The 25,080-nt window shown below is 43.9% G+C and overlaps 1 protein-coding gene across 1 annotated transcript in view; it reads right to left on the bottom strand.

Annotated features, from left to right (window-relative positions):
- The window catches only part of DNAAF8 (dynein axonemal assembly factor 8), a 144,041-nt gene that overhangs the window by 49,734 nt on the left and 69,227 nt on the right, over positions 1-25,080 (bottom strand). The window contains exons 15-23 of the mRNA XM_070761003.1: positions 24,199-24,343; positions 22,976-23,267; positions 20,368-20,465; positions 19,399-19,553; positions 14,376-14,514; positions 12,898-13,029; positions 9,680-9,877; positions 3,222-3,530; positions 563-625 (exon numbers count right to left, since the gene is read on the bottom strand). Coding sequence (XP_070617104.1) covers positions 563-625; positions 3,222-3,530; positions 9,680-9,877; positions 12,898-13,029; positions 14,376-14,514; positions 19,399-19,553; positions 20,368-20,465; positions 22,976-23,267; positions 24,199-24,343 — 1,531 coding nt within the window. The remainder of the gene's footprint in view (positions 1-562; positions 626-3,221; positions 3,531-9,679; positions 9,878-12,897; positions 13,030-14,375; positions 14,515-19,398; positions 19,554-20,367; positions 20,466-22,975; positions 23,268-24,198; positions 24,344-25,080) is intronic.

The raw sequence follows: 25,080 nt of genomic DNA, 5'->3' as shown, positions 1-25,080 counted from the left end.
TCGCTGGGATTCGTGCAGCAGAAGGAGGTCCCTGAGATAATCTGGACATGCGCGCAGGGCTCAACGAAGCCTCCACAGCCTGTGGATGGCAGAAAACGGACCCAATGGGCCCACCAGAAGTTGGGCCATTTGGCTGTTTTTCACCGTCCCCAGGCTCCAGAAAAGCTCTGAAGCCTGGGAAAGATGAAAAATGGGCCAACTTGAAATTTGTTTCCAAACTTCCAGTAGATTCATTAATCCTGTTTTTCACCACCCACCAACTGCAGAGGCTTTCCCAAAAAGAGGCGAAAACAGCCTCCCCCTGCCCTCCAGAATGCCGAAAACCAGCTGGCCAGCGTGCACATCCATGCTGGAACTTAAGTCGACGCCTCCACGTGCCACCTGTGTCATGCGTGCCATAGCTTTGCCATCACTGCCCTATACTATTCCAGACAAGTGGCTGTCCAGCCTCTTCTTAAAAGCCTTTAGCAACAATTTCTGACTGTCAAGAAATTTCTCATTCGTTCTTGGTTGGATCTCTCCTTGATTCCGTTCCAGAACTAAGGAAAGATCGAAACCTTACCTCTTGGTGGGACGTCCTGTGCAGGGGGTGGCAAGAATCTCAAAGCAGGACGGCGCTTGAAATCTGCAACAGAGTAATTTGATTTTTTTTTTAATGGGTAAAAATGAGCATTAGAGCATGGCTTTTTGCAGGCAGTGGGGAGCACGTTTTTCTGCAGAGGGTCAGATTCTTGCAAAATAAACTACAGGGTGTCCCAAAAAATGTATACACATTTTAAATGATTGTAAACTTAGTATTTATTATTTCAAAAATGTAAAAATATTTACAAGTATCATTTTATTGTTTTTTTCACTGCATTTTAACTAATTTTAAATAACTGTAAATAGCCAATAATTAAACTCTGTTTATTTTGCAGATTCAATCCCTGAACACAATAATAGAAATATAGAAACATAGAAGTCTGACGGCAGAAAAAGACCTCATGGTCCATCTAGTCTGCCCTTATACTATTTCCTGTATTTTATCTTAGGAATGGATCTATGTTTATCCCAGGCATGTTTAAATTCAGTTACTGTGGATTTACCAACCACGTCTGCTGGAAGTTTGTTCCAAGGATCTACTACTCTTTCAGTGAAATAATATTTTCTCACGTTGCTTTTGATCTTTCCCCCAACTAACTTCAGATTGTGTCCCCTTGTTCTTGTGTTCACTTTCCTATTAAAAACACTTCCCTCCTGAACTTTATTTAACCCTTTAACATATTTAAATGTTTCGATCATGTCCCCCCTTTTCCTTCTGTCCTCCAGACTATACAGATTGAGTTCATTAAGTCTTTCCTGATATGTTTTATGCTTAAGACCTTCCACCATTCTTGTAGCCCGTCTTTGGACCCATTCAGTTTTGTCAATATCTTTTTGTAGGTGAGGTCTCCAGAACTGAACACAGTATTCCAAATGTGGTCTCACCAGCACTCTATATAGCGGGATCATAATCTCCCTCTTCCTGCTTGTTATACCTCTAGCTATGCAGCCAAGCATCCTACTTGCTTTCCCTACCGCCTGACTGCACTGTTCACCAATTTTGAGACTGTCAGAAATCACTACCCCTAAATCCTTCTCTTCTGAAGTTTTTGCTAACACAGAACTGCCAATACAATACTCAGATTGAGGATTCCTTTTCCCCAAGTGCATTATTTTACATTTGGAAACATTAAACTGCTGTTTCCATTGCTTTGACCATTTATCTAATAATGCCAGCCAGACTAACCTTCGAAAACTAATAAAAACAATAAAACAATAAAACAATAAAATGGGTCATCATGATGTTACCAGTGAGTCGCTACCAGTTAGAACTGGGAGGCGGGAGGGCGTTGTTTCCTCTTCACCAGCACTACCAGAACACTCGCGGTGACTCAGCTTCTATGCATTTGCCAAAAGTGAAATCTTGCATGAGGATGCTCTTGCGCGGGTGATTTCACCCATTTTCGGTGGGGTTGTTTTGCTTCCACACATGCGCAGAAACAAAAATATTGGCGAAAATCGGCAAAATCTTACTCAGTGCATCCTTGTGCATGTTTGGGCTTCCGGCGCATATGCAGGAGCTGAGTCTCGCGCCGATGCACGTGCGCAGGCATGCGCCAATCACCGGGAGTGTTCTGGTAGCGCCAGCAAAGAGAAACCCCCACTTGGGTATTTGCATGAGGAGGTAGAGATAGTCATAATAAATTCCTTTTCAGAGTTTCAAGGTCATCCTTTGTCCAGCACCTGCCCGGAAGAAGATGGGAGTGTACGGACCCAGTGGCAGAAGATGAGTGGCCCATGTGATGAACCTGTGGGTGTGGGACAGGGGAATGGACTGGAAGGAGAAAACCTGGAGGCATGCATAAGCGCACCACTGTGCCTACCGTCCCTGCCCTATTGTCTTCTTTTGTTACTTTTTATCATTACTTATCTAATGTTTTATTTGTACAAATTACCACCCTATAATTGTTTGACTAAATAGATAGATAGATAGATAGATAGATAGATAGATAGATAGATAGATAGATAGATAGATAAGAGGGAGAGAGAGAGAGAGGTTAGATATAGATAGATAAATGATAGATAGATAGATAGATGGATGGATGGATGGATGGATGGATAGATAAGAGGGAGAGAGAGAGAGGTTAGATATAGATAGATGATAGATAGATGATAGATAGATAGATAGATAGATAAAGAGGGAGAGAGAGAGGTTAGATATAGATAGATAGATGATAGATAGATAGATAGATGATAGATAGATAGATAGATAGATGATAGATAGATAGATGATAGATAGATAGATGGATCAATAGATAGATAGATAGATGATAGATAGATACATGATAGATAGATAGATAGATAGATAGATGATAGATAGATAGATAAATAGATAGATAGATAGATAGATAGATAGATAGATAGATAGATAGATAGATAGATAAAACAAACAAACAAACAAACAAACAAAATAAAATAAATCTGATTCGGGCTTCCCACATGTATCCACATGGCTCTAGGAATAAATTGGAACTTTGAGGAAACTTTTGCCTCAAACTCTGATTTAGAGTCAGAGTCCGTAAAGAGTCACAGGGCTTATAAATCTAATAAATGTAATTAAAATTAAATTAAATTAAAACCTAAATATGATTTGGAACCCTGACATTTAGCCAGCCAATGAAAGACAAGAATTCACCCACCGCCTATCAGCTCTTGCTCGGTGAAAAAGAGAAGGGCTTGACGGAAAGCCATTTCTGGGGTCAACGACATCAGCTGCTGGAGGTTGCTCCCACTAGGTTTGCTGCTGGGGGACTTCAGAATCTTGGAAAGGCCGGCCAAGGCTCCCGTCCGTCGCAGGGCACAAAGGAGGGCAGGGCGGGACGTCAGCGCTTTGACGCTCTCTTGCCAGAATCTGTCTCCCACTTCGGAAGGGGTGAGTTCCTTCGCCTGGAATCTGGTCAGGTGGGGCAGCCACTTGAGGCCGAGCAGCTCAAAGGACGAGTCTTCAACTGCCGAGAGACCAGCACAAGTTAACAGCAACTTACCATCGCAAGCGAGCCCACAATTTCTGTGAGCCAGACAGCTATTAAGTGAGTCATGCCCCCTTTTTTTTTTGCCGCGGTTGTTAAGTGTTAAGTCTCCGGGACCGCCTTCTGCTGCACAAATCCCAGCGACCAGTTAGGTCCCACAGAGTTGGCCTTCTCCGGGTCCCATCGACTAAACAATGTCATTTGGCGGGACCCAGGGGAAGAGCCTTCTCTGTGGCGGCCCCGGCCCTCTGGAACCAACTCCCCCCAGAGATCAGAATTGCCCCCAGCCTCCTTGCTTTTCGTAAACTTCTCAAAACCCACCTCTGCCGTCAGGCATGGGGGAATTGAAATATCTTTCCCAGGCCTATATTGTTTATGTATGGTGCGTTGTGTGCATGTTTTTTTAAATGATGGGTTTTTAACTTCGTATTATTAGATTTGTATTGTACATTGTTTCTATCACTGCTGTGAGCCGCCCCGAGTCCACGGAGAGGGGCGGCATACAAATTAAGTAAGTAAGTAAGTAAGTAAGTAAGTAAGTAAGTAAGTAAGTAAGTAAGTAAGTAAGTAAGTAAGTAAGTAAGTGAATCACTTTGGTCATTCCCGTTTGTAACACGGTTGCTAAGTGAACCTGGCCTCCCCATTGACTTTGCTTGTCAGAAGCTCGCAAAAGAAGATCATAAGGTCGAACAGAGTTGGAAGAGACCTTGGAGGTCATCTAGTCCAGGGGTCTCCAACTTTGGGAACTTTAAGCCTGGGGGACTTCAACTCCCAGAATTCTCCAGCCAGCTTTGCTAGCTGGAGAATTATGGGAGTTGAAGTCCTTCAGGCTTAAAGTTCCCAAGGTTGGAGACCCCTGATCTAGTCCAACTCCCTGCCAAAGGAGGAAACCCTACACCAATGATGGCCAATCTTTTTTGGTTCGCGTGCCACACCCATAATTCCATGCAGGCCCTCCTGTGCATGCGTGCATGACACATCCACCCACACTACTTCCGGCACGTGATAAAACAGCCCAATTGGGGCTTAGAAGGTTTCTGCAAAGAAAGTACAATTGAACTTAAATGCTCTTACACCGAAGTGCACATAATTATGGGGTTTTAGGCCATCCCTAATAAAGCTTTCCTTGAAAGGAGAATAATTATAGATGCAGAGAAAATTGTACGCTCAACCTGACACGCTAAGGAACTTACTCATGATTTCTGTTTGCAAACTGGGACCCTTTTGTGTTGTGCCAGAAACTGGAGGCACCCAAGATTGTTCTGCTGCTGTGTGAGCTTTGCACAGCTGCACCTTGTACAGAGATGGCATGGAATCCAGTGACAGGCTTTGCTCATTATCTTGGAGTTAGTCAAGAACAGGGCGCGGTTCCAACTCAGGAGTTTGTTTATTTATTTATTTGGACTTTATTTATTTATTTATTTGGACTTTATTTATTTATTTATTTGGACTTTATTTATTTATTTATTTGGACTTTATTTATTTATTTAGTTGGACTTTATTTATTTATTTATTTAGTTGGACTTTATTTATTTATTTAGTTGGACTTTATTTATTTATTTATTTGGACTTTATTTATTTATTTGGACTTTATTTATTTATTTGGACTTTATTCATTCATTCATTCATTCATTCATTCATTCATTCATTCATTCATTCGGTTTTTATGTCGCCCTTCTCCTTAGACTCAGGATGGCTTACAACATGTTAGCAATAGCACTTTTTAACAGAGCCAGCCTATTGCCCCACAATCCGGGTCCTCATTTTACCCACCTTGGAAGGATGGAAGGCAGAGGCAACCTTGAGCCGGTGATGAGATTTGAACCGCTGACCTACAGATCTACAGTCAGCTTCAGTGGCCTGCAGTACAGCACTCTACCTGCTGTGCCACCCCGGCTCTATTATTTGGAGTTTCTGTTCGACAATCAATTAAATTAAGAAGTCTGAAGAAAGGAGAATTCTGGCTGCATTTGCACCCTGAACTGAACCATAATGCGTTTTGTTCAGGGGTGAAATTCAATTTTTTTTCCTACCAGTTCCATGACTTGGGGGACAGAGCAGGGGAAGAATACTGCAAAATCTCCATTCCCTCTCCACTCTGGGGCCAGCCAGAGGAGATATTTGCCATTTCTCTGAACTACTCAAAATTTCCATTACTGTTTTTCCAGAACTTGTCGGAATCTGGTTTGTTCCCTTTTGGCTGACTGTGACCCAGGAGCTGGCCAATGTGGTTTGTAAACGTTGACTTATGCTTGGCCACGTTGTGTGTCTACAGACAATGGATGTTTATTTAATAAACATGAACAAACCGTGGCTTAGCCGTAATGCCACAGCTTCTGGAATCTAGAGCTTTTGCAAGATCGGAAGAGCAAATGTCAGAAAAAAGAACTTTAAGATTAGAAGGGGAAGTAACTGCAGCATCTGTGCTTCTCTCTGATTGTGATTTCTTTCTTTCCTTTCTTTCCTTTCTTTCCTTTCTTTCCTTTCTTTCCTTTCTTTCCTTCCTTCCTTCCTTTCCTTTCTTTCTTTCCTTTCTTTCTTTCCTTTCTTTCCTTTCTTTCTTTCTTAACTTTCTTTCCTTTCTTTCCTTTCTTTCTTTCCTTCCTTCCTTCCTTTCCTTCTTTCCTTTCTTTCCTTCCTTCCTTTCCTTTCTTTCTTAACTTTCTTTCTTTCTTTCCTTTCTTTCTTTCTTTCCTTTCTTTCTTTCCTTTCTTTCTTTCCTTTCTTTTCTTTCCTTTCTTTCTTTCCTTTCTTTCTTTCTTTCCTTTCTTTCTTTCTTTCTTAACTTTCTTTCTTTCCTTTCTTTCTTTTCTTTCCTTTCTTTCTTTCTTTCTTTCTGAGGGGGGCATACAAATCTAATAAATTATTATTATTATTATTAATGTATGCCACTTTTTGGCACGGTCAATGATAGGATAGCCTTGGCCGCATGAACTTCGGTCAGCCCCAACTTGCTGCTCCTCTAATGTATTGGCCTATTGCAGCTTTAATAAGACATAAATAACAATAACATAACTGGAAGTTGCCAAGTTGTACGTTATGGTGAGAACACACTTGGAAAAAGTCAACGTACATCACCAAAGGAACCTATAGAAGGCTGGAGCATTTCATTCATCTGCAGTTCTAATTTACTTAGAACTTTGCCGTTTCAATCAAGAACTGCCTGCTGTGTCACAATCAAATTTCAACCAGGTATAAACGTCAAACCATAGTCTACATTGTGGACTATTTCCATGACATGCTATGTACAATGCATAGGATTCCTAGGATTCCTCAAACCACAAACCAGATTTCTTGTCCTGACAAAAACCCCACTTTTATTATGTTACTGTGAATTCTTCTCATTCACATCCAGCAAAGTCTTTCAAGGGTAAATTTACAGTCACAGACCTTATCTGGCTTGTAGAGCTGCCAGGCCGATATCTTCACAACTTGGCAAGGAGTTTCTAAGAGTCACGAACCAATTAAGTGGACTAATTGTCTTCTGCAAACTCCCCTTCCCTTGATTAATTTAGCTATCCACCAATAACAACAACGACAACAATGACAACAACAACAACAACAATAATAAAAAATTATGTGGATCATTTTTGCCCCCTTTCTGAGATTTGAACCGCTGACCTACAGATCTACAGTCAGCTTCAGTGGCCTGCAGTACAGCACTCTACCTGCTGCGCCACCCCGGCTCTTGCAGACTTTCTAGAAATTGAGGCCTTTTCATCATCTCTTCCGACTGCTGGTTTGTGTTCAGAAGGCTAGCAGAGTGCGTCCATGAACACCAACTAAGAGTTGGCAGATGTGAGGAAAACCACTTAATTCCACAGTACAAGGACAAACCCAGTCATAGTTTTAACTGAGGAACTGTGAACATCCTAAAAAGTAAACGTAAATGTTTCCTCTATCTGGTCATGTCTGGGTCTATGGGACTGTGTTCTTCTTCATTTCTTAGCCAAGGAGCCAGTACTGTCTGAAGATGCTTCCATGGTCAAATGGCTAGCATGGCTATGGTCTATGACGCCTTGGTCTCTTCAGCCTTGAAAGACAGTGTTTAAGGGGTGACTTGATCGAAGTGTATAAAATCATGCATGGGATAGAAAAGGTGGATAGAGAAAAATTCTTTTCTCTGTCACACAATACTAGGACGAGGGGGCACTCCCTAAAGCTCATAGGTAAGAAAGCGAGGACAAATAAAGGGAAATATTTCTTCACCCAGAGGGTCATTGTTTTATGGAATTCTCTTCCAGAAGAGGTTGTGACAGCTGTCAGCCTTGATAGCTTCAAGGCAGGATTAGACAGATTCATGGATGCCAAGTGTATCGATGGTTATTGAAACGGATGTCCATGTGCTGCCTCTATGTTGATTGAGGCAGGCAGGATTCCCTTGAGTACCATTTGTTGGGGGTCAATGGGAAAGGGAGGGTCTTGCCTTCTCTTTCTGCTCAAGATCCCCATGGACAATTGGTGGGCCACTGTGTGACACAGAATGCTGGACTCAATGGGCTTTGGCCTGATTCAGCAGGGCTCTTCTTATGTTCTTATGTACTATACGCCAAGGTGCAGGAACACTGCTTCTTTCCCACCAAAGTGGTACCTATTTATCTACTTTCATTTACGTGCTTTCGAACTGTTACATTCGCCGGAGTGGGGGCGAGGAATGGGAGCTCCCCCGTCACAAGGTGCCTGGGTCTTCAACCATCGAACTTCCAATTGACAAGCCCAGTGTCTTAACCAATAGGCCACCACGCCTCTATTGAGCATCCTAGATCAAGCTAAATCCCCAAATAGAAGGGAATTCTTAGAGGCTTGGCACTTAGACAAATCAGTCGTCACTAGATACATGGAGATAAATTACATTTATACACCATTCAGAAGAGACAATAAAAATATAAGTAGGAAACAAAAAGACCACAACGTATACACTCCAGCAGCCAACATCCAGAGAAGCGGTGATTAACACCAGACAAATAACCAAGCAGAAAACAATACTCTAATGCAGTGTTTCCCAACCTTGGCAACTTGAAGATATTTGGACTTCAACTCCCAGAATTCCCCAGCCAGCGAATGCAGGCTGGGGAATTCTGGGAGTTGAAGTCCAGATATCTTCAAGTAGCCAAGGTTGGGAAACACTGCTCTAATGTGACCAAGCAGACAAACAAACCTTTGGGTTTGGCCTGCTTAGAAGTGGTGGAAATCCGGCTGTAGGGAACTAGACTTTCTGTTATGATGTGTATCACACTGGTCGCTCAACTCTGGTTGGCTTAGCAAAAGATGCTAACTAATAGCTGTTCTGCCGGGCTCTCTGGTAGAAGTCTCCCGAAAATTCACAGGTACAAATTTCAGACACACACACATTTGAAAATTCAAAACAATGTCCTTTATCACAAAATTCAAAAGAAACAAAGCACCCTTTTTGTATTGCAAAGAGCATTCTTCCCCAAAACAACCTTGTCGGCTGTACAAGTCCCTTAATCAGTCCTTAAGTACTTAGCTAGTAGCTGTGAAGAAACGTCACAGCCCTCCTTCTTCCCACGAAGTGAAACACACACACACTTTACTCTGCTTTGGTGTCAAAGGCGTGAAAAATCCACAAGCAAAGTTCAGACACAGCGAGGCACAATCCTGAAGAACTGCAATCAGATAATCTTCCACAACGGTGAAACTCTAATTACTGGAGCCCCAGCCAAACACAGGTGGCCTCTCTTATCTCCTGTAATATGTCCTCAATTGGTCTCTTCTATGCATAAGTCTGCGCCTGCGTGGGTCTAACACTTCGTCATCCCAATCAACCAAAGATAATGGTGATTGGCTTCCTGGGCTGTGTGCCAAGCCCCCCTCTTCCAAGTCACCCCCACCTTCTTCTTCGTCCAAGGAAACTGCACTCCCTGACTCTGCTGGCAACAAAACAGGCCTAGGACATGTTGACGTTTCCCCTGCATCCACCACCACATTCCCTGGGGCAGGAGCTGGGCCAGAGCCTAACCACAATAATAGCTAACACATCTATGGGTGTACTATTAAGCTAATATCCTGCCTTCACACAACACATTTAAATCTAGGGTCATATGCAAACCCAGTTTGTATCAAAGCTGCAGGGTTCCATTTTTCTCAAGCATAAGACTGAGACATACCCAGAGAGGGAGCTTCCTGCTGCCCGAAATCGGATGTGAGAATCTTGTTAAGAAAATCACCAGCGTTCTTCAAAGCGTCTTTGCCAATAAAGGTCAACAGGACAACTTGCTCGAGTTCAGGATCGGTGGGATACGTCCGACTGGCTACAATGTGCAAGGGAATATTGCAGGGGTTCGGCACAGCACTGAAATCGCCACCTAATCAAAGAACGAGTGAGGATCGATCAATCTTTTGTTATGGTCGCAGACCAGAATTGAAAATTAAAACATTAAAATGAAATAGAGCAGATTAAGCCAGTTGGGTCTGGTGATTTAAGGGACCTGCTTAGAGAGTCATTCATTCATTCATTCATTCATTCATTCATTCATTCATTCATTCATTCATTTAAATAAATATTCTCCTTAGACTCAGGGCGGCTTACAACATGTAAACAATAGCACTTTTTAACAGAGCCAGCATATTGCTCCCACAATTCAGATCCTCATTTTACCCACCTCGGAAGGATGGAAGGTTGAGTCAACCTTGAGCCGGTGATCAGATTTGAACCGCTGACCTACAGATCTACAGTCAGCTTCAGTGGCCTGCACTACAGCACTGTATCTGCTACGCCACCCCGGCTCTATCATACAAGTTCTGCTGTAGTCATGAAAGCTGGCTGAGTGACTTTGGGCCAATCACCGGGAGAATGTAAGTTCTAGACTATCCAGGTGATTTTCGGTACTGTGCGACCTAATGTTATGATTTCTATAATGGATATCTTCTACCCCTCTTTCTTCTTCTTCTTTGAAACATAGAAGATTGACGGCAGAAAAAGACCTCATGGTCCATCTAGTCTGCCCTTATACTATTTCCTGTATTTTCTTAGGATGGATCTATGTTTATCCCAGGCATGTTTCAATTCAGTTACTGTGGATTTACCAACCAAGTTTGCTGGAAGTTTGTTCCAAGCATCTACTACTCTTTCAGTAAAATAATATTTTCTCACATTGCTTCTGATCTTTCCCCCAACTAACCACCTCCTCCTCCTCCTCCTTCTTCCTCCTCCTCCTCTTCTTCTTCTTACTCTTCCTCCTCCTCCTCTTTTTTTTCTTCTTCTTCCTCCTCCTCCTCTTCTTCTTCTTCTTCTTCCTCCTCCTCTTCTTCTTCTTCCTCCTCCTCTTTTTTTCTTCTTCTTCCATCTCCTCCTCCTCCTCCTCTTCTTCTTCTTCCTCCTCCTCCTCTTTTTTCTTCTTCCTCCTCCTCCTCCTCCTCCTCTTCTTCTTCTTCTTCTTCCTCCTCCTCCTCCTCTTCTTCTTCCTCTTCCTCCTCCTCCTCCTCTTTTTTTCTTCTTCCTCCTCCTCCTCCTCCTCTTCTTCTTCTTCTTATTACTATTATTATTATTATTATTATTAGTAGTAGTAGTAGTAGTAGTAGTAGTAGTAGTAGTAGTAATAGTATGTCAAATTTGTATTTAGTTGTACAGACAAACTATCGATTGGATCCAGACTAGGGTTTCAAGTGTGTCTTCACCATTTGATTTGGTCTATAGCTTCTGTAATTGACAATTGTTGTTATTTTCATTGGTTTGATTGTGCCAATGGGAGACGGAGTTCTTGTTCATTATCCTTTATGTTATTTAAATACTTTCTTCTGCTTAAGCCATTTATACCATCTTTCCCAAGCTTTTTTTCAGTGACGTCGTCACTTTGAATGGTCACTAAATGAACTATTGTAAATCAGGGACTATCCATACTGCAGTATTTACTCCCATTCAGAGGTATTGCATCCTAGCAATCTGATTGTAACGGATGTGGGTCAGATTTGGCTTAGAACCTCACGCACACCTCTAAGGCAATATGAAGAAAAAGGACGGCTGTCATTAAAGGAGGCATTTCATTTTCCCCTGCAGAATTTGCAGGTGTGAAAGAGCAATTCTTTTTTTAAAATAACACCACCCATGTCTGCGGCATCTGGTGACTTCAAAATAGGACTGTGACTTTTGCTCACTTGCAACCTATCATTTCTATTCTGTTTTTCCCCCCCAGTCTTTGTCTGAAAATTCATATCTGGTTGGCAATTATGAATCGAGATTTATTCCAGCCTTTATGACTTATTGATGCTCCGGCGCGCAGTGCGCTCCAGACACTGCTCCAAGCCGGGCATGACTTGTTGGCACATGCCCAGAAATAATGACTTCAACTATTGATTTTCATCTGAAATGTAAGTTGCAGAAACCAGAGCAGGAAACATTTCAAAACAACGCTATGCCTACTGATTAATCCCTGGCGACTGGCGCAATTAACACATGCCCCTTTTTAATTTTTCATATTTTAGAGATACAGTGATACCTCGTCTTTCAAACCCCTCGTCATACAAACTTTTCGAGATACAAACCCGGGGTTTAAGATTTTTGTGCCTCTTCTTCCAAACTATTTTTACCTTACAAACCCAAGCGGCCGCCACTAGGATGCCCCGCCTCCGGACTTCTGTTGCCAGCGAAGCGCCCATTTTTGCGCTGCTGGAATTCCCCTGAGGCTCCCCTCCATGGGAAACCCCACCTCTGGACTTCCGTGTTTTTGCGATGCTGCAGGGGAATCCCAGCAGCGCAAAAACGGGCGCTCTGCTGGCAACGGAAGTCCGGAGGTGGGGTTTCCCAGCGATGGGAGCCTCAGCGAAATCACAGCATCCCAAAAACACGGAAGTCTGGAGGTGGGGTTTCGAGGACTTCCATGTTTTTGCGATGCTGCAATTTTGCTGAGGCTCCCCTCGCTTGGAAACCCCACCTCCGGACTTCTGTTGCCAGCGAAGCACCTGTTTTTGCACTGCTGGGATTCCCCTGCAGCATCACAAAAACACGGAAGTCTGGAGGTGGGGTTTCCCATGGAGGGGAGCCTTGGGGGAATCCCAGCAGCGCAAAAACGGGCGCTTCGGCTGGCAAAAGGGGTGAATTTTGGGCTTGCACGCATTAATCGCTTTTCCATTGATTCCTATGGGAAACATTGTTTCGTCTTAAAAACTTTTCACCTTACAAACCTTGTCCCGGAACCAATTAAGTTTGTAAGACAAGGTATCACTGTATTAGATTTTTCATATATTGTTATATTAATGTTGTACGCCACCCTGAGTCGCCTCGAGAAGGGCGGCATAGAAATCAAACAAACAAACAAACAAACAAACAAACACTAACAGTAGGCAAGATCTTAATTTACTCTTTGTGTGTGTGCGTGTTTAAACTCACCCAGTTCCTGCAAGAAGTTTTCAGCATAAGGAATGACATGGAAACACAGGTTGGGATCTGGTTTGACCCCGGAGTTCAAATTGGATTGTATCTCTTGCAGAAAACCTTTTTCGGTTATTCTGCTCATCAATCCTAAATAACATAAAGGACAAAGGTAAATGTAAGTTAATTTAATTGATTTTGTACACCGCCCAATCCCAACAATAAACAGTACATACAATAAACAAGTCAAATAATTAGTAATTAAAATTAGTAATTAAAACCCATAATAAACCATAATGAATTATCCAATCGAATCCACATTCATATATACAGAACAGTTGCAATCGGACGTGATGTTACATTCACAGCCCGCAGGCCTGATCGCAAAGCCAGGTCTTCACAGCCTTTCAGAAGGATAGTAGGGTGGGAGCAGTACGGATATCGGGGCAGCCACAGAGAAGGCTCTTCCTCGTGGGCCCATCAACTTGCACTGTTTAGTCAACGGGACCGGGAGGAGGCCAACTCCCTGTGACCTGATTAGTCTCTAGGAGGTATATGGCAGGAGACGGTCTCGTAAATAGAAGTAAAGGTTTCCCCTTTGTGTCGGACTCTTAGGGACAATGCTTATCTGTGTTTCTTGGCCGAGGGGCCAGCTTTGTCCGAAGACACTTCAGCATGGCTATAGGGTAAGGCGGTCCCCTAAGTAATCTGGTCCCATGCCATATAGAGCTTTATAGGTCATAACCAACACTTAACTCAAGGTTATGTTGAATTTTGCAGTTTAGGAACATACATACATACATACATACATACATACATACATACATACATACATACATTCATTCATTTGATTTGATTTGATTTGATTTGTATGCCGCCCCTCTCCGTAGACTCGGGATGGCTAACAACAATAATAAAACAGCATATGACCAAATCTAATATTTAAAATAACTAAAAACCCTTATTAAAAATCAAACATACACACAAACATACCATGCATAAATTGTATAGGCCTGGGGGGAAAGGAATATCTCAATTCCCCCATGCCTGACGACAGAGGTGGGTTTTAAGGAGCTTACGAAAGATGAGGAGGGTGGGGGCAATTCTGATCTCTGGGGGGAGTTGGTTCCAGAGGGTCGGGGCCGCCACAGAGAAGGCACTTCCCCTGGGTCCCACCAAACGGCATTGTTTAGTCGACGGGACCTGGAGAAGGCCAACTCTGTGGGACCTAACTGGTCGCTGGGATTCGTGCGGCAGAAGGCGGTCCCAGAGATAATCTGGTCCGGTGCCATGAAGGGCTTTATAGGTCATAACCAACACTTTGAATTGTGACCGGAAACTGATTGGCAACCAATGCAGACTGCGGAGTGTTGGTGTAACATGGGCATATTTAGGGAAGCCCGTGATTGCTCTCGCAGCTGCATTCTAAGCCACCACCAACCTACACTGGGGCACAGGGCAATGTGCGAACGAGAGTATTCTTGAAGACCCTTCACCTTTCTGTAATGCCGGGGTATGATGGCTTGCGTTTTCTTTTCTCAGTAGCAGAGCTAGGCAATGCATGTAGACTTGGCTGAGGAGGTGGTTGTCTGAACGGCTGCTTTTTGAAGGCTTGCAAGGACAAAACACCTTTACCTGTGAAAACACAAGCCAGTGATTTTTGCAACGGTTAATTCATTCGAGTTCCATCTAAGTGATCAAGACAAAAGGGTTATGAAAAGGGGTGAAAGAATTGAAAATTATACCGGATAATGGCTTCTTTGAATATATACATCGCCAGGCAATTGTCCAACGGGAGAAGGGAGGGAGGGGGGGGGGGGGTTGAGCTGAAATCCAGCCATCCAGCAAAAAGCTTAGAATTGGTCTCTAATGGGCTATTGGCTTCATAAAAGTTAAATGCAGCATCAATCATTAAGTCGGATAGTCAAGGCTGTTGCAGGAGCCAACGGCTGCAGAAAAGGGGGGATTTGCCTGCCTTAATAGCATAACAAGATGTCCTGCTGGTATTGCATAAATATTGATGCAGGCTGTTAATTATATTCGGGGGGGGGGGATGCTCCAGGATTGTACCATTTTGGAATTCAAGGAGCTAAATGCACAACTGGATTTTCCAGAAATTTTTGTGCTGTGGAATTTGTTTTTGGAAGGAAGGAAGGGAGGAAGGGAGGGAGGGAGGGATGGAGGGAGGAAGGAAGCAAGGAAAACATGAAGCAAAGGAGGAAGCAAAGGAAAAAGGGAGAGGAGAGAGATGGGGAAGGAAGGAAGGAAGGACGGAAAGAGGAGAGAGGGAGGTATTGAAAAAAGGAAGGAATGGAGGGAGGAAGGAAAGAGAGAGGGAGGTAGCGAAGCAAGGAAGGAAGGGAGGGAGGAAAAATGGAGGGAAGAGGTAGGTGGTGAAGGAAGGAAGGAAGGAAGGAAGGAAGGAAGGAAGGAAGAGATAGGGAGATGGCAAAGAAAGGAAAGAAGGAGGAGAGTGGGAGGTGGAGAAGAAAAGGAGGGAGGGAGGAAAAAAGGAGCAAGGGACGGAAGAAGGAGGTGCAGGGATGAAAGGCTCCTGCTTCAATCATGCCCATCAGTCATCAGAGCCGATCACGAAGGGAGCGCAAGGCTCCATCCAATGCCCGGAAGCCGCCATTTGGGTTCCTTTACCCTCTGCACATGCACAAAGTATTCTGTGCATGCGCAGAGGGTAAAAGAACCCCACATGGTAGCACTTGGGCAGGTGGATGGAGCCTCATGCTCCCTTTGTGATTGGCTCTCTGACGAGTGATAGGCACAAGCGAACTGGGAGCATTTCACTCCTGGGGAGATGGCAAAAGAAGGAAAGAAGGAAGAGAGAGGGAGGTGGAGAAGAAAAGGAGGGAGGGAGAGAGGGAGGGAGAGAGGGAAGGAAGGAGGGAAGGAAGTGATAGAGAGGGAGGTGGAGAAGAAAAGGAGGGAGGGAAGGAAGGAAGGGATAGAGGGAGGTGGAGAAGAAAAGGAGAGAGGGAGGGAGGGAGAGAGGGAATGAAGGGAGAGAGAGAGGGCAGTGGAGAAGGAGGGAGAGGGGGAGGGAGGGAGGGAGGGAGGAAGGAAGGAAGGAAGGAAGGAAGGAAGGAAAGGTCTTGTTCAGCTGAACTATTTGGCCTTCGATGGCCCTCTAAAAGATAAATTGGACCAGGCAAGCAATTGTATTTTTTTAGAAAGCAAGCTAAAAAGGGGAAAATGCATCCAATATATTTTATACAATTGCTTCCTTAGATAGTTGATAATAAATTTCCCTTCTTGCACCCCCAAAACATTATACTTTGGGGGCTGCATTGGGAATGGACCAGGGCACCATCTCCGAGGGTTCTTCGAGATTTCTGAAAGCCCTTCACAGGACCAAGGCCTTCGACTCGAAAACGCAGAGTTTCAGAGATGCCCTGGGCTGGGCCCCAACCTTGCTCAACCGAATCGCAGTCTGAGATCAGCAAGATTGAATCTTGAAATCAGCGCCCGAATTGCAGCGTAGGTGCAAGGCTGTTTTTTTCCGAAGGAGATTCCATTGCTACCGATGAAAAGATTGCAGGCATTTAAAGATTTCCGTGGGATGGAAAAGACAAACATCGGAAGGTGGGGGGGCGGTGGGGTGTGTGTGTCTTGCATCAATCGAGTGGCAGTTTCTTGACAAACCAACGTCAACACTGCCATGAGTCATTGATGGCAAATCATTCGCCTTTGAGGAATTTCTCTGGAACCTTTCCGGAATATAAAAAAAAAAAATTAATGGGCTTATTATAGCCTTTCCCAATCTGGCACTTTCCAATTGATGACATATTTCGTCATCAATCCAAAACAATATGGCCATGGCTCATTAGCCTGGAAGAGGCCAAGCAGCATTTCACATGCCTTGAAAAAAAATCCTCGGGAGTAGCGTTTGGTTAGAGCCGGAGTCGGTGAAAAAGAGGCCGCTACGGCGTACGGCGGCCTACTAGTGCCCATCATGGTCATGAGCATTTTCTAGGGGGTGATCGGCGCAGTGTTATTAATACAATGCAGTCAGGCGGTAGGGAAAGCAAGTAGGATGCTTGGCTGCATAGCTAGAGGTATAACAAGCAGGAAGAGGGAGATTGTGATCCCGCTATATAGAGCGCTGGTGAGACCCCATTTGGAATACTGTGTTCAGTTCTGGAGACCTCACCTACAAAAAGATATTGACAAAATTGAACGGGTCCAAAGACGGGCTACAAGAATGGTGGAAGGTCTTAAGCATAAAACGTATCAGGAAAGACTTCATGAACTCAACCTGTATAGTCTGGAGGACAGAAGGAAAAGGGGGGACAGGATCGAAACATTTAAATATGTTAAAGGGTTAAATAAGGTCCAGGAGGGAAGTGTTTTTAATAGGAAGGTGAACACAAGAACAAGGGGACACAATCTGAAGTTAGTTGGGGGAAAGATCAAAAGCAACATGAGAAAACATTATTTTACTGAAAGAGTAGTAGATCCTTGGAACAAACTTCCAGCAGACGTGGTTGGTAAATCCACAGTAACTGAATTTAAACATGCCTGGGATAAACATATATCCATCCTAAGATAAAATACAGAAAATAGTATAAGGGCAGACTAGATGGACCATGAGGTCTTTTTCTGCCGTCAGACTTCTATGTTTCTATGTTTCATCGTCATGAGCGTTTTCTGGGGGGTGATCGGCGCAGTCTTGCCGTGGTTGGTCCCCAAGGGCCCTAAACGGGGTGTTATTAATACAATGCTGGTGATAACTGCTGTTTGCTGCTATCTATTTTGGCTGATTGCCATTCTGGCTCCATTGAACCCACTCTTTGGACCACAATTAAAAAGTGACACAATCCTGTATTTGAAGGAACACTGGCCTTAACAATTACGTCTTTTTCTATGGCAGTATATGCTAGGTTATGATAAAGTTCCATTGATTGAATGATGCCTTTACTGTATTTTGAATCCATCCATATCTACCTTAATGCCTCTATTATGAATATTTAACTCAGACATTTTTCATACTCCTCAAGTGCCTAAGGGTATTTTGTATCTTATTTCTGTAAATTTTTTCTTGAATTTCAAGTGTTAAAAATGTTCCATTATTCTTATGATGGCTAGGTTTATTGACAATACTGTACCCTATATCTCACCAAACTTGGAATAAATTTCTATTCTGTTTAAATAATAATAATAATAATAATAATAATAATAATAATAATAATAATAATAGTAATAATAATAATAATAATAATAATAATAATAATAATAATAATAATCCTCGGAGCTTGAAAATAATGGGATGCGTTTGGTCCGAGTTTAATAGAGACAGTGGCCGTCTCTGGTTCTCCAGATGTGGCCAAATTACAATTCCCAGCCGGCATTGACGCTACTGGCCTATTTCCAATAGACACTAAGAGATGTGGTTTACTCATGTCTAAGAGCCACCGTTGGCCTATTCTTGGCTTAGCACAGGGGTCGGTAACCTTAATAGCAATAGCAATAGAATTTAGACTTATATACTGCCTCCTTTTTTTGCTGTTGTGAGCCGCTACGAGTCTCCGGAGAGGGGCGGCATACAAACCTAAATAATAATAATAATAATAATAATAATAATAATAATAATAATAATAATAATAATAACTACAAGCAGACTGACTACAAGCATAGACATGATGCTGTGGCACAGGTGATCCACTGGAACTTGTGCTGGAACTACCATTTACCAGTGGCAAAGAACTGGTGGGATCATAAGCCCGAAAAAGTGGTCGAAAATGAGCAAGCAAAACTACTGTGGGACTTCTGACTTCAGACTGACCGAATTCTGAAGCATAACACACCAGACATTGTGATAGTGGAGAAAAAGAAAGTATCGATCATCGACATCGCAATCCCAGGGGACAGCAGAATTGAGGAGAAGCAGCTAGAGAAATTAGTGAAATACGAAGATCTAAAAATCGAGCTGCAACGACTCTGGCATAAGCCAGTGAAAGTGGTCCCAGTGGTCCTTGGCACGCTGGGCGCAGTGCCAAAGGATCTCAGCGGACATTTGAAAACCATCGGAATTGACAAAATCTCCATCTGTCAATTGCAAAAAGCCACTTTACTGGGATCGGCAAACATAATTCGCTGCTACATCACGCAGTCCTAGGTGCTTGGGAAGCGCCCGACTGGTAATGAAATACAAAATCCAGCATAGTGATCTCGTTTGCTGTGATGTATTGACATAATAATAATAATAATAATAATAATAATAATAATAATAATGATGATGATAATAATAATAATAATAATAATATGAGAAGGTGCACGCCTACATGAGCGGAGCAAAACATTGCAATACTAGGAACCCACCCCTGGCTGGTCGCTACTACCAGTTTGCTCAAACCGGTCCAAACCAGCTGAATACTATCTCTGACAGTCACCTTCTTGTTGTCCCCTTGCCTGGAAAGAACAGGTGAACAGAAGGAGAAGCAGCAAAGTCAAAAAAGAGCTCGAGGGATGAGCAGTCCAGGCAAATATGCAGCAACACCCAATCCTTACCTGGCTTGCGGACATAGAGAGCCTGTGAGCTCGGCGGAGTGACAGTTGCAGCCGCTTGACTCCCTGCAGAACAAAACCTCTCTGGGTACAGGTAGAAATCACCAGGCCATAGCCGTGAGGAGGCACCACAGGGGATGCCAAAAGGATCAGGTCTCCTGGGAAACAGGATGGGCAAAACAGACGGGAGAGCATTAAAATGGCCACAGAGAACTTCCCACAAATGACCAACCCCTCGGGTGAAGAAAATAAGTATGTTACTTCTTGAGGTCAATACCGTCCTCTTTATTCCTGAACCCACCATCAAATCCCAGCGGCCGATCAGGTCCCACAGAGTTGGCCTTCTCCAGGTCCCGTCGACCAAACAATGTCGTCTGGCAGGGCCTAGGGAAAGAGCCTTCTCTGTGGCGGTCCCGGCCCTCTAGAATCAACTCCCACCCAGAGATTCCAACCGCTCCCACCCTCCTCACCTTTCACAAGAGCTTGCAGACCTATTTATGTCACCAGGCATGGGGCAACTAATGTATCCTCCTTTCTGACCATTAAAGTTACGACTGGGTATGATTGTGCAGTATTGATTGTTTTAAGAAAATGGGTTTTAGATACAGTTTTAACTATTATTTTCTATATTGTTTTATTGTTGTTGCGAGCCGCCCGAGTCTTTGGAGAGGGGCGGCATACACAAGTCTTAAAGATGCCTAGGTTGGAGACCCCTGGCTTAGATGACCCTTCTGGCCTCTTCCAACTCTATCATTCATGGCTGGCTGAGGAATTCTGGGAATTGAAGTCCAAAGATGTTAAAGATGCCTAGGTTGGAGACCTCTTAAGTCTAAGTCTATTACCCTTCTGGCCTCTTCCAACTCTATCATTCATGGCTGGCTGAGGAATTCTGGGAGTTGAAGTCCACAAGTCTTAAAGTTGCTAAGGTTTGAGACCCCTGACTTAGAGCATCCTAGGCTTCAAGTGAACAACCTTTTGTGGTAGACACCAGGGTTGCTGAGAGTCTGTCAGCCGCCATCTCTTGCAAGCCTGTCTTTTCTTGGTTGCCGTCTGCTTTTTGGAAGGAGCATCTAGGAAATTCAAGAGGGAGGGGGAAAATAAAATGGTCACAGAAAAGAGACTTCTCTAGTTCCAAAGAGGCTTTTCTTTCAGATGGACCCCAACAGATCTAATCAAGTCCAGTTGAGAGAAAGGCAGTTGGGATTCATCGATCTTAGGTTCCTATTGCTTTTGTAGTCTGGGTTCTTCTACTATGTTTTCTCCACTTGGTTTGGGGAGATCTAGGTTTAACATAGAATAACAAAGTTGGAAGGGACCTTGGAGGTCTTCTAGTCCAACCCCCTGCTTAGGCAGGAAACCATTTCAGACAAATGATTATCCAATATCTTCTTTAAAACTTCCAATGTTGTAGCATTTACAACTTCTAGAGACAAGTTGTTCCACTGATTAATTGTTCTAACTGTCAGGAAATTTCTTCTTAGTACTTTTTAGTACTTAGTACTTTTTTATAACGTTTTAAGGTTTTGTACTGAACCCACAAGGCAAGGATAACAGATTAGGCAAGTAGCTCAATTTTCTTGAATTGCTATAAAAGTTCAGTTCCAGAGAAAGATTAAAATGATTAGAGTGCTTATGGGTAAAAACATACAATTTAATTATTTTCTATTTTAAAAGTAATTAAGGATCTTACTAAGGTACTAGAGAAAGAAGCAAAAAAAACATATTAAGTATTCAATAAATAGTGCATAAACTTACTACCCCCATTGCGTCGTTTCCCCCCCCTCCCGGGGGTGGGGCATCAACCCATCACTGCTGGGACACTAAGGGGTTTAGAACTCATTACTGAGGTTTGATTACTGCAACGCTCTCTACATGGGGCTACCTTTGAAAAGGGTTCGGAAACTTCAGATCGTGCAGAATGTGGCCGCGAGAGCTATCGTGGGGCTTCCCAGATTCGCCCACGTTTCTACAACACTCCGTGGCCTGCACTGGCTGCCAATCGGTTTCCAGTCACAATTCAATGACCTTTAAAGCCCTCCATGGCATTGGACCAGAATACCTCCGGAACCGCCTTCTGCCGCACGAATCCCAGCGGCCGATAAGGTCCCACAGAGTTGGCCTTCTCCGGGTCCCGTCGACCAAACAATGTCGTTTGGCGTGCCCCAGGGGAAGAGCCTTCTCTGTGACAGCCCCGGCCCTCTGGAACCAACTCCCCCCGGAGATTAGAACAGCCCCCACCCTCCTTGTCTTTCGCAAGTTACTCAAGACCCATCTATATCGCCAGGCATGGGGGAACTAAGACATCTCCCCCAGGCTCTCTTATATTCTATGTTTGGTATGTATGTGTTATATGGTTTTTTAACAGTTGGGGTTTTTTATATAATTTTTATTATTAGATTTGTTCCATTGTCTATACTGTTTTTTATTGTTGTTGTGAGCCGCCCAGAGTCTTCAGAGAGGGGCGGCATACAAATCTAATAAATAATAATAAAATAAATAAATACTGAGCTGCTTCTATTGTCAAACCACATTTTAAAAGTTAGGGAGCTTTTCATGACAACAGATCGAACTGGCTAAAAAGTACCCTGGTTTTGCTCTCCGGAGACACATTAGCTCTGACTTCCCACGAATTATTTTTAATTTACTTGTTTATTTGTATTTATCACTAGCCTTTATTGTTTTTACAAAGAACTCGAGATAGCAATTCAATATCTCTTCTTCCTATTTTTCCCACTACCACAACAACAACCCTGTGAGGTGGGGCTGGGCTGGGTGATGGGCCAAAGGCCTCACCTGGCTTTCATTCTCAAGGTGAGAATAGAATTCACAGTCTCCTGGTGACGGGCTCAAAGCCACCCAGGTGGCTTTTATGGATAAGGCGGGACTAGAACTGTCTCCTAGTGATTGGCTCAAAGTCACCCAGCTGGCTTTCATGGGTAAGGCGGGACTAAAATTCACAGCCTCCTGGTGATTGGCTCAAAGTCAACCAGCTGACATTCATGGCTAAGGTGGGACTAGTACTCCTGTTCTCCTGGTGATTGGCTCAAAGTCACCCAGCTGGCTTTCATGGGTAAGGCGGGACTAAAATTCACAGCCTCCTGGTGATTGGCTCAAAGTCAACCAGCTGACATTCATGGCTAAGGTGGGACTAGTACTCCCGTTCTCCTGGTGATTGGCTCAAAGTCACCCAGCTGGCTTTCATGGATAAGGCGGGACTAAAATTCACAGCCTCCTGGTGATTGGCTCAAAATCATCTAGCTGTTTTCATGTCTAGGGCGGGACCAGAACTAATAGTCTCCTGGTGATTGGCCCAAAGTCACCCCGTCTCCTAAAACAGTGTTTCCCAACCTTGGCAACTTGAAGATATTTGGACTTCAACTCTCAGAATTCCCCAGCCAGCGTTTGCTGGCTGGGGAATTCTGGGAGTTGAAGTCCAAATATCTTCAAGTTGCCAAGGCTGGGAAACACTGTCCTAGAAAACCCAAGAGAGGACTAAAACATCCATTTTTAGCCTGGTGCCTTAACCACTAGATCAAACTATCCCTTGTTTCAAGATTCTAGACCAATCTAGGATTGTCACCTTGGTCTGTTCCCGTCGCGGGCAGGACTCCCGTCTCCGCTGGGCCTTCTCCCGCCAAACCAGAAGCACATCTCTCTATGCACCCGGCTCTCTGTGCGAGGGGAATACGCCAAAGGCTCAGCTCTACTGGGGCAGTAGAGAGCGTTGATCGAGCAGCTGTCAGTCACCCTGGCCAGCTGTGGGTCCGAGGGGCCCAGGATGTCTTGGAGGACACGCTGGGCATTCAGTCCTCTCAGGCTCAAAGCAAGCATGGCGGCCGCTTTCCCTGGCGCAGAGCAAGAAGGGCGAGTAACTGCGGGAGAGGAATTCAAAAGGCAGTGAACATTTGTTAAAACTGGCATTGACTCCATCTGTAAGGTGAAGCCACTTTACAATGTACTCATAAGGAAAGATAATTGAGGGGACCTTGGTGCTCTCTGAGCTTCGTTGGTTTCTTGCAGGCATTTCAATTATTCAGGGCTAGCCTGATGATGTTACATAGTTGGGTAAATGAAATGCCTACTGTCCCTGTCCTACTGTCCCCATTTATTCATAGCCTGCATTTACTGTATTCATATTCATGTTTATACTTATATTTGTTATCTTGTTATCTTGACAAACAGAAAAGAAAGAAAGAAAAAAGAAAGAGATAGAAAGAAAGGGAAGGAAGGGAGGGAGGGAGGAAGAAAAGAAAGGATGGAAGGAAAGAGAAAGGAAGGAAGGAAGGAAAGAGAAAGAGAAAGAAAGAAAGAAAAAGGAAGGGATGAAGGAAAAAAAAGGAAAGAATGAAGAAGGGAAGAAAAGGAAGAAAAGAAGGCAGAAAAAGGAAGGAAGGAAGCAAGGAAGGAAGGAAAAGGAAAGAAAGGAAGGGAGGGAGGAAAAGAAAGGAAAGCAGGAAGGAAGGAAAAGAAAGGAAAGAAGGAAGCAAGGAAAAAGAAAGGAAGGAAGGAAGGAAGGAAGGAAGGAAGGAAGGAAGGAAGGAAGGAAGGAAGTCCAATTGTCTTTTGAAAAAGAACCTATGGGACAACTATGACCTGGATGACTGAGAATCTCCATAGACACTAATGGAATGGTTACAAGGACTCCCTCTATACACCATTTCTCGAGCTTGTGAACTGCAGCTCTTTGGAGGTTAATTTCTGCCTCTACATAGCATGCCTTACTCTTCATGTGGCTACTAAGGAAATGTGCGAAACACGCATACACACCAGTGTTGCCTAAAGTGCAAGCCCAACCCTTCTCACTTGTGCTGGACACCAACATCTGCGGCTGGGGATACAGGAGGCGGAGTCCGCAGACGTCTAAGCCAGAGGCGAGAATCAGCTGCAGCAAGTGATGGACGGCCACCGGATTTCGGAGCAGGGTTTCGAAGAGCAGCGTCATGGCAACCTGAGCAAGGAGCACCAAGTGGGAATGAAGCGGGCGGCTTCCACACAGGCCTTGCACCGAGGAGGACAGAAACGGAGGGGGGGGAGGGCATTTTTTTTAAAAAGTCTTCTTGTCTGTCACTGAGGCCCTCCGGTTCTTACCACGGAAGCCTCAAGGTTTCCCAAAGGCCTTTCCAAACGGGGAAGAACAACGTGGGGATGGTGGGGTGTGAGAGCGTGGGATGTTCTTCCCCCAAAGGTGAAGACAAGGAGGCCAAAACAGATGTAATTCAGGGGATTTGGAGTTTGCAGGTTTCATTTTGAAGCAACGAAGGAATCAGACTGGCTTAGAATACTGCAGGAAGTTCATCCAATAAACCAGTGTTTCCCAACCTTGGCAACTTGAAGCTATTTGGACTTCAACTTCCAGAATTCCCCAGCCAAGTTGCCAAGGCTGGGAAACACTGCAATAAACCATGGCTTTTTATGACACACTGGTTAGAATGCAGTATTGCAGGCTAACTCTGCCCACTAGCAGGAGTTTGATCCTGACTGGCTCCAGGTTGACTCAGCCTTCCGTTGCTTCCAAGGTTGGTAAAATGAGGACTCAGATTGTTTTAGGAAAAATGACCCTTAACAATATTCTGCTTGCTCGTCTAACAAAACCTATCCAGATTAGGTAGGAAACGAAAAACTACCCTGTAGGCAGGAGTGAAATTAAGCAGGTTCTGATAGATTCTGGATTTTCCCACCCTGGAG

This window comes from Erythrolamprus reginae, chromosome 9, assembly GCF_031021105.1.
Source record: "Erythrolamprus reginae isolate rEryReg1 chromosome 9, rEryReg1.hap1, whole genome shotgun sequence".
In the NCBI taxonomy this organism is placed as follows: Eukaryota; Metazoa; Chordata; class Lepidosauria; order Squamata; family Dipsadidae; genus Erythrolamprus; species Erythrolamprus reginae.
This window is presented reverse-complemented; position numbering and strand designations above follow the sequence as displayed.